The 11,987-nt window shown below is 45.2% G+C and overlaps 1 protein-coding gene across 1 annotated transcript in view; it reads left to right on the top strand.

The window, feature by feature from the left end:
• The window catches only part of FBXL7 (F-box and leucine rich repeat protein 7), a 385,471-nt gene extending 375,059 nt beyond the window's left edge, over positions 1–10,412 (top strand). The window contains exon 4 of the mRNA XM_010957265.3: positions 7,057–10,412. Coding sequence (XP_010955567.1) covers positions 7,057–7,793 — 737 coding nt within the window. The 3' untranslated portion in view covers positions 7,794–10,412. The remainder of the gene's footprint in view (positions 1–7,056) is intronic.
• Positions 10,413–11,987: the final 1,575 nt, after the last annotated feature.

Raw genomic sequence — 11,987 nt, forward strand, 5'->3', positions numbered from 1 at the left:
CTTCTTCCTGAAATACTGTCTTTATGGAATCAGGACCCTGGGGGCCAGCCGTATCCTCTTCATCAAATAATGTCAATTTCTTAGAGGAACTGGAGGCACCTTTTGTCCAGCAGTTCATTATTATGACTTTGAAATGCGTCTTTCCTCCCCAAAATACTCAAAGTCATTTCAGAGCAACCGTAGATAATGGGGACTAAATATCTCATCGCAGATTAATAGGAACCAACTATCTAACTCAAACGCAAGTAGTTTAGAAAAACCACCCTGACGTCCACTGGTTGTGGTTCCCTGGAGCCTGAGAGCTGTGTCCAGCTGATTCTGTGCTGCGGGCTGTGCTCATGATTGTTTGCAGACACTGGGGAAAATCCATCCTGGCCAGCGGGCTCCTCATGTTTCACCCTCCTCTCCTCACCCTTGGATAGATATTGCATCTCTTCTCGACAAAATTCTCAGTTACAGGGTGCAAGGGTAGGGCCCGAGGAGTGGAGCCTTCGGTTCTTTTTAAAAATGAAGGAAATCCCAGCATGGCTGCTTTGCTTGCAAAGCTCTCTCAGGCAGGAAGAATTAAAACCCAGACTCACACTCAGGCGCCAGACGTAGATCCAGCCGGACTAACAGCCTTTCTTTATCTCATCCACTGCCCAGTCGAAAGATGAACGTTTGAGGGGCTGAAATGTGTAAGATGCATCCGGGAGTTAAAGAAATGAACAGCGTGAGCCACCGCCTCAGGGACTGTTGCCGGGCTGGGGGGACGGGGTGGGGTGGGGGAGAAGTAAAAACCACTGTGGCAAGCGAATAAACAAAATTTGCGATTTACAAGCATCTGAGGTAAATGATACCCTCCCACCAAACCCGAGGTAAAAGTCAGCTCTCTGAGCTCACTCTCTCTTTTGAAAACCGACATCTGAAAACATTTCAGACGACAGTCAATTATTTTTCGCAGATTCGTTCCCCCGCTGGAAAGCAGCTCTCCGCTCCCCTTGTTCAGCTGGCTTCCGGACAAAACCGTCGTAACCGTTTGTTCGGTTAGTCTTGAGCAGCTGCTGGCGTCGAGAAGCAGGAACCGAAGAGGTTTTTCTTACATTTTTCCCCCCCAACGAATTCTGGAAAGAGAAAGCATTGTGATGTGGTGGAAACTAGTTTCAAAACTTGTGATCTGAGACAATTCACAGCTTTCTCTAGATGTGTTTCCTCTTCACTTAAAAAAAAAAAAAAAAAAAAGGTGGGAGGGGGGCTAAGGGATTTGACTCTTTAACACTCTAAGATTTCTGAACCTTGAGGGCCTCATTTATAAACACCTCGTTTTCTTTTACTTTCTCAGATTAGGAAATGACTCAGTTTTGGGCTCCCCATACACCCCCAGTACAGGCTGCAAGTAACTGTGTTCTCTCTTTGGAGTCTTTTTGACATTCAGAAATGCAGAAATGACTTTGGCTGGTTGGGAGTGGAAGTTTCTGGGCTTCTAGCCTGAGTGAGTGGATCCTGCCTGACCCCTTTGCTAACCATTGTGTAAACCTTCATGCCCATGCTCTCCATCTGCCTGACCCGTTGCAGGATCTTCCTCACACGTCCCCCGATGACCCCCTGCGATCTGTGTACATAGAGTCTGTCCACGGGGGAATCAGACTCACCAAGAGCATAGAATTCCAGGTGTTGGCAGGACCAGGGTGGGGCTATTCGTGTAGATGAACTTGAAAGACGCAACAGGCCATAAGGATGGGTCTGTGTCACCACCTCTGAGTGGTGCCCTCCAGCTCTGAGGGAATCTGGAAATTGCTGTGGTTTCACCTATGCCTTGTTCCACTTGGTTCTCACACCTTCTCGATGGCAATAAACTTGACTTTGGCAATAAACTTGACTTTGGAAGACTCCTCTCTGGTCTGGAGCTTAATTCTCCCAGAGGACATGAGACTGCCCCTCCCATCCTTAACAAGCCCAGCTTGAAAGTTATCTTTTCAAGTCATTGAAAGTTAGTGTAATTAGCCCTAGTGTTTTTTCATTATCACATATTACCTTTTATTAATGATTAGTCAGGGTTCTCTAAATATATATATATATATATATATATATATATATATATATATATATATATATATATATATATATAGTATATATATATATGAATTGGCTCGCACAGTGATGGCGTCTGAGAAGTCCCACAGTTTGCGATCTGCGAGCTGAGACCCAGGAAAACCCGTTATGCAGTTCAGTCTGAGTCTAAAAGCCTGAGAACCACGGTTGCCGATGGTGTTGGTCTGAGTCCAAAGGCAGGAGAAAAGCAATGTGCCAGCTCAGTCAGACAGAGAGAGAGAATTCTCTGTTCTACCCTTTTGTTCTATTGAGACCCTCAGCAGATTGCATAATGTCCAGCCACATTGGGGACAGCAGTCTGCTTGACTGGGTCTCCTGGTTCAAATGTTAATCTTATCCAGAAACACATTCACAGGCACACCCAGAAATAAGATTTAGCCAAATATCTTGGTACCTCGACATTTAGTCAAGATGGCACATGACATTAGCCATGACAATATCACCTTTAAACAGCAATGGAATATATTAAAACCAACCAATTTTCAAAGTACAAAATCTGACAATTACTACAAGTGAAATGGCTCCAAAAGGGCCCTCTGTAATTGGAGGCCTGGGAGTCCTCCTTACTTCTCTTCCTGATCTTCTATATCCCACCAGTCGAATCCTGTCCAGGTGATTCTACTCCCCTCGAACCTTCGGTCCATCCCCTCTCCTCCACCTGCCTGCCTGGGTGCATGCTTCCTGAACCATCCTTACACCCGTCTCAACCCCGTCAACCGGCCCTCCACACAACCAACCTCCAGAGGAATGTTTTCAACCTACAAGTCTAACCGTTCATTTTCCTGCATAAAATCTCCAATTCCTCCTCATGGCATAGAGAAAGAAGTTCCTCCGCAGAGCATATATGGCCCTTCATGAGCTGCTCTTTCTAGGTTCAAATCTCACCCTTTTCCTACGTAACCTCAGTGCTCCCTTCTTCGGAATCGGTTGCATTTCCCAAACACATCATGTCTGTGCACACTGTGATGCATGAGCGGTTCTTTGGCCTGCATGCCATCCCCTCCTCTGTCCATTGCCCCTCCCCAACAAACCTCTCGATGGATTTCTCATTGCTCAAGCCCCAGTCCAAGCGTCCCCTAAGTAAAGCCTTTCCTGCCTGACCCCTAGTAAGCTGAGGATTTCCTCCCAGTTGTCCCAGTACAGGCAGGTAGAGAGTTGCTGGGTTCTGCAACTGGGTACTTGTATATTCCTGGATTCCTTTCTCTCACCCATTCTCAGCTTTTAAGGGCAGAAATGAGGCATATTTTGTCTCTATACTTAATGATATTGTAATTAAATGAACAGAGGAGTGTCAACACCCTAAACAGTCCTCTTGATCTCTAAAAGTTTCAAACAAAGTTGTCATTGGTTAATACTCCAAACAAGCATTTAGGAAGCTGTAGTGCAGTGACTAAATCATGCTCATCGGTAAAAATGGGTTGGTTGGGAGCATTAAATGAGTTAATTCAGGTTAAGTCCTCACATGTGTGCTCTGCTGAAAACCATGTAGTAAGCATTCAATAAATCATGATGGCTGTTATCGTTTTGGGACTGTCATTGTTGTTAACATGCTTGGAAGACTGTAGCTGGTCTTCGTGGACTTGATCCTTTTATATCCCAGAGAAGGTAGAGATATCACCCCAAAAATAAGAGGAAGTGGTAATGAAGTGAAAGCTGAACCAAACCTGGAATTAATTGAAGAAACCCATACATTTGTTCAACCGTTACTATCCATCCCCTGTTGAGTAATATCCACACTCCTTACCCTGAGTGTCAAGGCAGGACCCCCAGCTGTGACCCGAATGGACCACTCCTGTCTTAGTTTCCATGAAAATCCTTTGTGTTCCACCCAATAAACTCACCCTGCCCCCTCACCCGCCATGCTTGCTTGTCTCTTGAATTTGTGTGTGTTATTACCTTACACCAGCTGGGCTCTGCATTTGTGTATCTAAATTGTTTCTCTCTTCTAAGAATCCCCATAGAGATATAACCACTTTCAAGACTTCTGATTCCCCAGTGTCTAAATATTCATTTCATGCTGACATATCTACCGTAAAGCTCTCATATAATTCATCAGTTGCTTGCTACGTCCTAGTCATTTGTTACCATCCCTGCCAAAGCTGAAGCCTTAGATCAGGACCCGGTTTCCCTAGCCTGGCTGTACAAGCCGTAGACTCTCACTGGGTCTGAGATGTCTCATCTTTAAAAAATGAAGGTTACACTGGATGGTTTCTAAGGCTCTCTCCATGTCTGTAATGTATGGATGCATGCCCTAGTCATAGAGATTACCTGCTGAGCCATGGAGCAGTTTTTGTTTTTTTTTTTTCCAATCCAAACGTAGCAAATCTGCAAGAATTAAGGCTAAAGCTGACGTTAAAAATTACTGATCTAAAATAATACAAGCCTATCAAAATTGTGTCTTTACTAAAACTGAGCTAAGTTAGTATTTCATTAAATTTGGGGCTCAGTTTGAAAAACCAGGCAAATATTTCCCTGGACCAAATACAATATCCTCCCCGGAGCACAACAGATTTTACTAGATTTTTTTTTTTTAGGAAACTGGAACTAAGAGTTTAGGAACAGAGGTGGTCATATGATCTTGAAAAACAAAGTGCCTTTACAGGCATCACAGATGGGCAACCTCTGCTGTGAACGTACACAATTCAGCATAAAGCAAGATTACAGTCAGTGTAAAGAAAGAAACTCAAAACAAAGGACTATTTCAAAGCTACAAAGCCTTCTGCAAAGCCACGGAGCTCACTAGAGCAGTGTGGGCCGCGTCTGACAAGTCAAATCTCTGTTCTCCAGTGTCGAAGTTTATGCTTTACTCCTTCCTGAAATTCTTTGACTTGGTAGCACATGGCTTTTGAACCTCATTATTCCCAGGACCTGAATTTTATAGGAGTTTCCTGGGCAGCCTGCCAGGAGTGGGAGGACAGTCCCCGTGAGCACTGTCATGTGGTTGCTTCGAAGCCTTAGCTATGATGTGATGAGCTGAGGCACGGAGCCGCCGGAGGTGAGGCACCTGGATTTAGAGCTGCCAGAGGGATTCGAGGAACAGCAGAGATAAAATGAAAACTATATATGCAGTCTATGTAGTAGGATGAAATATATGCATACATATACCTTTATTTTATAATGTATATTACCTATGCATATTATTCATTTATATTCATATACTAAAAGTATCCTGTGCATATTTTAACTAGTAATATATAGTCAACTGAAATATACAATGAAGTGAGGGTTTCATGTGTCACATAAAATGTATCATAATTATATAGTATATAGTATAAACATATCCATGTAAAATGTATGTATGCACATATTCTTCGGGAAATGGGGCTAGAAACAATGTTAAGAGAGGCATCTAAAGATCTCTTCCTGGGCATTAATTTCCTTATCCATAGAATGGATTGTTTTAAGAATCAGGTAAAGAAATATTTCTAAAAGCACTTTGTAAACATCATAATACAACATAAATAAAAGGTATTATAATAAGCTATAAAGAAGGCAGTCGGTTTTTCAATGGAGATGTACATCACCCACAGCCCACGTCCTGAGGACATGTCCATGTTGGACGTTGGGTTATTCCACCGCGTCTTCCTATAAAACACTGTGCACTCTGTAATTCATTCATTCATTCATTCAACAGGTACTTAGCACCAGCTGTGAACCCAGTAGAGGGGATTCAGCAATGAACAGAGAGGCATCCCTCTTCTAGAAAGCTTACGTTCCAGAGTGAGGACAGCAAATCCATAAGTGAATACATAAATGGATAATGCCACAGGCTGATAAAGTGTGCTGAAAATAAACAGGAGTCTGGCAGCGGTACTAATTTATACAGGGTGATTAGGGAAGAATTGTCCAATAAAGGCATGTTTGCTCAGAGACCTCAGAAGGTAGGGGTGGCTCATGGCACTATCCAGGGAAGCCCTGTCCAGTGCCCAGACGCTGAGGCAGGAGGGCACCTGAGTTGTCTGGGAGGTCAGTGGGGTTGGAAGAGGGGTAAGAGAGAAGATCAGAGGTCACAGGGCTGCAGGTCCTTAGAGGGTTAGACTTTAGATGTTACGCATGGAGTGAGATGGGTGCCATCTGAAGGCTTTGAGCATAACTGGAGTTCTGTTTTCCAGCATCTCTCTGGCAGCTGAGAGGAGAATAGAGTGCAGGGCAGGGAAACTGGTGGAGAGGCTAGAGGAATAATCCCGATGACACAGTTGTTCCTCCTTGACCAAAGAGGGTTGAAATGAATCCCTAAATGGTCACCTTGTTGGACTAATAACTACATATATTTCTGATCCTTTTCAAAGTACGTCGGTATCCATTATCTCCTTGCATCCTGTTATACCTCCAGAGCGCAGGCATGACAGCTGCTCGTTCCCATTTCAGAGGAAAGGCTTGACACTAGAAAATTTAAGCCTTCAGCCTGAGGTCATAAAAAGTGGAGCTGAACCACCGGCTTGGGACTGCCAAGCCAGTGCTCTTTCTGCCAAACCCAGGTCATGGCCAAGCCTTCTATCTCATATCTCACTGCTTTGGACCACAGAGCTACCAGACCATTGTAGGGTAAGAGCTGGCTTTTACTGAGCTTCTGGAACTTTCCAGGGCCAAGGCAGGATATTTACACACATTGTCTCATTTCTCCCTTCACAGCTGCCTTTCAGGGAAGGTGATCACCCTTATTTTCAGACAAAGGAAGTACTCAGAACGATTGATGTGCCCAGTGTCAGGCAGCTAGTGATGGATCTGGACTTGGAACCATTGTCTTTCTGATTCTAAAGCCCCCAAGCCTCCTAAACCCAAAGCAGTTAAATGATGAACGCAAAAACCTCAACCTTGCTTTCTCTATTGTAGGGGCCGAGAAGGGAAGGGGTAACATGGGGACCCGAACCCGGAGAGGGGTAGGAATCCGTAAAGGCGAGCCCCACCATCCCCACCCCCATCCTCGGAGGTCGCTCTGAGCGTGTGTTCTGTCTCTTTATGCAGGGTGCTCCAAAGTGACCTGCATCAGCTTGACCCGGGAGGCCTCCATTAAACTGTCCCCCTTGCATGGCAAACAGATTTCCATCCGCTACCTGGACATGACGGACTGCTTCGTGCTGGAGGACGAAGGCCTGCACACCATCGCGGCTCACTGCACGCAGCTCACCCACCTGTACCTGCGCCGCTGCGTCCGCCTCACCGACGAGGGCCTGCGCTACCTGATGATCTACTGCACCTCCATCAAGGAGCTGAGCGTCAGCGACTGCCGCTTCGTCAGCGACTTCGGCCTGCGCGAGATCGCCAAGCTGGAGTCCCGCCTGCGGTACCTCAGCATCGCGCACTGCGGCCGCGTCACCGACGTGGGCATCCGCTACGTGGCCAAGTACTGCAGCAAGCTGCGCTACCTCAACGCGAGGGGCTGCGAGGGCATCACGGACCACGGCGTGGAGTACCTCGCCAAGAACTGCACGAAACTCAAGTCCCTGGACATCGGCAAATGCCCTCTGGTCTCCGACACCGGCCTGGAGTGCCTGGCCCTGAATTGCTTCAATCTCAAGCGACTCAGCCTCAAGTCGTGCGAGAGCATCACCGGCCAGGGCTTGCAGATCGTGGCGGCCAACTGCTTCGATCTGCAGATGCTGAACGTCCAGGACTGCGAGGTGTCCGTGGAGGCCCTGCGGTTTGTGAAACGCCACTGCAAGCGCTGCGTCATCGAGCACACCAACCCTGCCTTCTTCTGAACGGACAGCTTCCTCCGGCCGCCGCTGTTTCCCTACGAACCTGAACAGAACAAAATGGTTTTTTTGTTTTGTTTTTTTTTAAAGCAGCATATGTAAGCACCGACACCCACTCATAACAGCTCTCTACCCCAGGAAGGTTCTTAAGAATCTGCTTTTTTTTTTTTTTCTCCCCCTAATTTCTCATGGGCAGCAGAGGTCAAGGTGGGGGTGGGAGGACACATTTCTGTTACAGTAAACGGTTTTGGGGGTCAGGTCATTGTAGGCAGTTTCTCTTCTCAAAAAGGTGTACCTCAGAAAGCTTACTGCAGCATCTTTAGAAACGCCCCTTTTTCTCTCTGTCTCTCTCCTCCTTCCCCAGGGTTCTGCACCCTGACCCCTCGCAGCGCACCCCTCCGTCTCCAACAGCAGCAAGGCATCAGAATGATAATGCTCTCCAGACCGCCTTCTCTTTAAACTACCTGATTGGCCTAATCCACACTTCAGCCCCACACCCAAGCAAATTCTTGTTAAATAAATGTCACAGCCACCTGGTATTCACAAAGCACTTCCAAGCCTTTTTTAAAGAATCACTTGTGGCAGGCAGCATGGTGGAGGAAGAGACCTGCATCTCCCCTCCTCCAGCTCTGCCACTTACTAGCTGTGTGACTTTGGGCAAAGCACTTGACCTCTCTGGGCTTCTGCTTCCAGCACTGAATCGGAGGCCATCGTCTGATCTAATCGAGGATTAGCTTCATGCCCATTTCAGAGCTGAGGGAACAGAGATGTCAATAAAGAGAGACTTTTTGGCATAGAGCACAGGAGGCATCCTCTTCAGAGGCTATTGATTCTGCGGATTCTTTCAGAAGTGCCAACACCAGTGTCCTGTGTGTCCTTCACTCCAATCTGAGTTTGTTTTGGTGGGTGAGTCTCTTCTCCTGCCCCCACTAGATGGATGGTTTTAATATACAAATGCTGTCGGCATCACCCCAGCCCACATCATCGTGCGGAGGCAATAGAATTCCCAATCACAGCAAAACCCACATCCCTCAGTCAAAGTTATCTTTTGGAGTTTTGTTTTTTGGTTTTTGGTTTTTGTTTTTTTCAAATAGAAGGAAAGACCCTTACAGTTTTTAATTAGCAAGTGAGGCCCAAGGGAACACATGTCCTCTAGGGCTTTCTTAATCCCTCTCACCGCACACGTGGCACATGAGCACATCTGCCCTGCAGCTGGCAGGAACAGATGCCTCGGTTCTTTGTCATTCAGATCACATTTCTACTTTTCTCACCTATTTATTTCTCTGTGAGTCCAAACTTCATCACATGAAGCCTGTTGGGGTTAAGTCGTCAGTGTTGCCTTGTGTGGCTTGCCACCTTGTGTGACTGCGTGTCCTCTGTCAAAGATGCAGAGCAGACTTCCAGGTAGTTTAAATATTGTTCCCTCAAAAGTGCCACATGAACGGAAGTGGGAACACATTGATAAGACTTAGGCGCTGGTCCAGGCCCTGGGAATAGAACATCAATATCACTGCCAAGGATGAGTTTTAAATGGCCCTGTTTGGATAGAAATCCATTTGCTAGCCTCATGCATGTAAAGTCAGGATGCCAGAAGAAACTCTATTGCTCGCGTTCATGAAATTTAATTGCCTTTTGTTAATAAGCCTGTGACCTCTCTTAAATTATTCTCTGGCAACACCCGTCCTTCATCACTGTTCAAACAGTTCATCCATTTCTGTCTCAAAGGATCCATCCACACCCAGAACCTCTGTTTCTCCAAGCCTAGCACGTGGAATTGGTTCCAGATCAAGCCTACGCATCACTTAACAACTGCCCTCCCGCTGTTGGCGCCTTGCGTGCCTTTATCTTATGCTGGGAAGGAGAAGATAGGATGAAGTGGTATCACATGAAATATGCCTCCTCTCCAGTCAACTCCATCAGCAATCGAGAGGCGCAGTCAAGACCGTGTGTCATGAGGGAAAAGGAGTTGTTTGGCTGGGGAGGGTGCCTGGTCATACAGTTTAGAACCATGAAAGGGGTTGAAGGTAGCACTCCCTTGCTCTGTGACTTGTGATCCTGTCTAACAGCTCGGAATTTGAAACTCAGAAAGGATTATCCCTAACCCTTGGCCCTGGGACCTTCCAAGTGAACTGGTTTAACACTCCTAGAATGAAGGCAGAGATCCAAAATGGCTCTGGGAACCAGAGAAGTGGGGTGGGGGTCCTATTCCAAATATCTGTCTGTATCACCAGTCCCTGACCACATCATCTAAACTGTCTTCCAAACATGAGACGAAGCTGACTTGCACACTGTTGCCCAGCACACACTGTCTTTCCCAGTTTCTCCCTTTCCCCCGGTCTTCTCTTCATCCTTTCTGCTTCCCCTTGTCGTGTGAACCTGTGACAGAGGTTACTAGGGGAAACAGCTCAGCAGATTTTGAGAGACCAAGCAAAAAAGCCTCACTAGGAAATTTATCTGTTTTTAAACATTGCTTCCTTCCTGACTCTGCTAAATTGAATGCTCATTGTTTTTTGTTTTTTTGTTTTTTTGTTTTAAATTCCAATGTTCAAATCACTGCGTGCTGTATGACTCTAGAAAGCCTTAATTTACTACCACCAAGAAATAAAGCAATATGTTGGTAATTGGGTTAAGCCTCCTTTAATATCCTGGCCAGAAGAGCATGGTGTTCAGATGGGGACATTCAACGAGTGAGAAAAACTTGCCTCATGTTGAGGTGGAGACCAAGTGTAGTCACTGCAGCTCTTGTCTCTTTAAGGTTGCGTCCATCGTTTTTTCATTTCCTTTAGCTCATTGTCTGTGGCTGAAAATTAGCAGGTAAGTGAAAAAATCATTACCCTCCCAGTTTAGTTCAGGTCTTCAATTCCCTAAGCTTACCTTGAAGCCAGGCATATTTTGGAATTTATAATTTTTCACATTTTAGGAAGTTATCTGTGGTATATTCTGCAACATCCCTAGTAGAGTCTGGGACAGCACCCTTAATCAAGCCTGTTAATTTTTCTACAGCAGTAGATATGAACAGTCACACTGCATAATATTATTATAGGCTATAAATAGCCTTGCATCTGTTTGGGTCAGGTTTTGTCACCAAATTAATCTGTGCCAAACCTAGTGAAAAAAACCTTTGATTTTTTTTAGAGCTTTCTAGATTTCAGAATTATAGATGAGTAACTGTAGACCTGAATATACTTCCCCTGGCACTGGTTATAAACATTGGAGAAATTTTCAAAATTATGCTGTCCATTGGTCTTTATAAATTTTTTTTAAGTCTTAAAACCTTAACATTTGGAAGGAGAATATAGCAAGTTGGTCTAAAGGGAAAATTTATCAGTCAGTTAGAAAAGGGGAAATACCAAATATCTCATTACCCAAACCTTAAGATCTGAGAAATCAATATGGCAGAAAGCAAGTCCTGATAGATGAATGGCAGACTTCATCTTTAGCAAGTAAAAAGGTTTTAGGCAATGAAGATTTTAAATGTAGTTGTTCTTATGCTTGCGCTCACCCTGTGTCAGCTATGTAATGACCCTCCCGTAAACCAATAAGACTGTTAGCTGCCTTGGAACATGAACTCGAGGCAGCCCTATGCAGTTCCTGTCAAGATCCCAGAATAAGGTTAGCAGTAAATAAAATGCATTTCCCCTTGAGGTTCATGATGTCTTATATTGACATTTGTTCAGAAAGTCTTTAAGAAGTTTGACATCCAAGAGTGCACAACATGAAACCAAAAAGTCGAGTATTTTCAAGGGGAAAAAACATGCAATGAAATTGCTTACCTTGTCTAAATTCTCACAGAAAAGTCAAAAAGTAGAGCATTTGTTCAATAGCTGGCAATTGTGATCAGTTCAGGGAGAAATTAATTTGCAGAAATGCTGAATAGACAGTAGAAGAGGGAGAGAGAAGATTTAAACACAACTTAAATATTGTGTGAAACTGTTCACACAGAAAATCTGTGAAACAAAATTGGTTTTCCTTTGGCGAGCTCTTGGTCAAATGGTTTCTTCTTTTTGATCCACACACCAGGACTAATGTTGCGGAAAGGAGAGGCGCAGGGGGACGGGGGGTGCCTGCCATCCATCATCTGTCTGCAGTGGGCACTGATGCCACCACTGAGACTTGCCTAAACACAGTGCCTGTCTGCCAAAGAGCAACTCAGGCATGTTTCACTGAGATGACCCCCAAGTGGGCAAAGTTGTTCACTCG

Source organism: Camelus bactrianus, chromosome 3 (genome assembly GCF_048773025.1).
Source record: "Camelus bactrianus isolate YW-2024 breed Bactrian camel chromosome 3, ASM4877302v1, whole genome shotgun sequence".
In the NCBI taxonomy this organism is placed as follows: Eukaryota; Metazoa; Chordata; class Mammalia; order Artiodactyla; family Camelidae; genus Camelus; species Camelus bactrianus.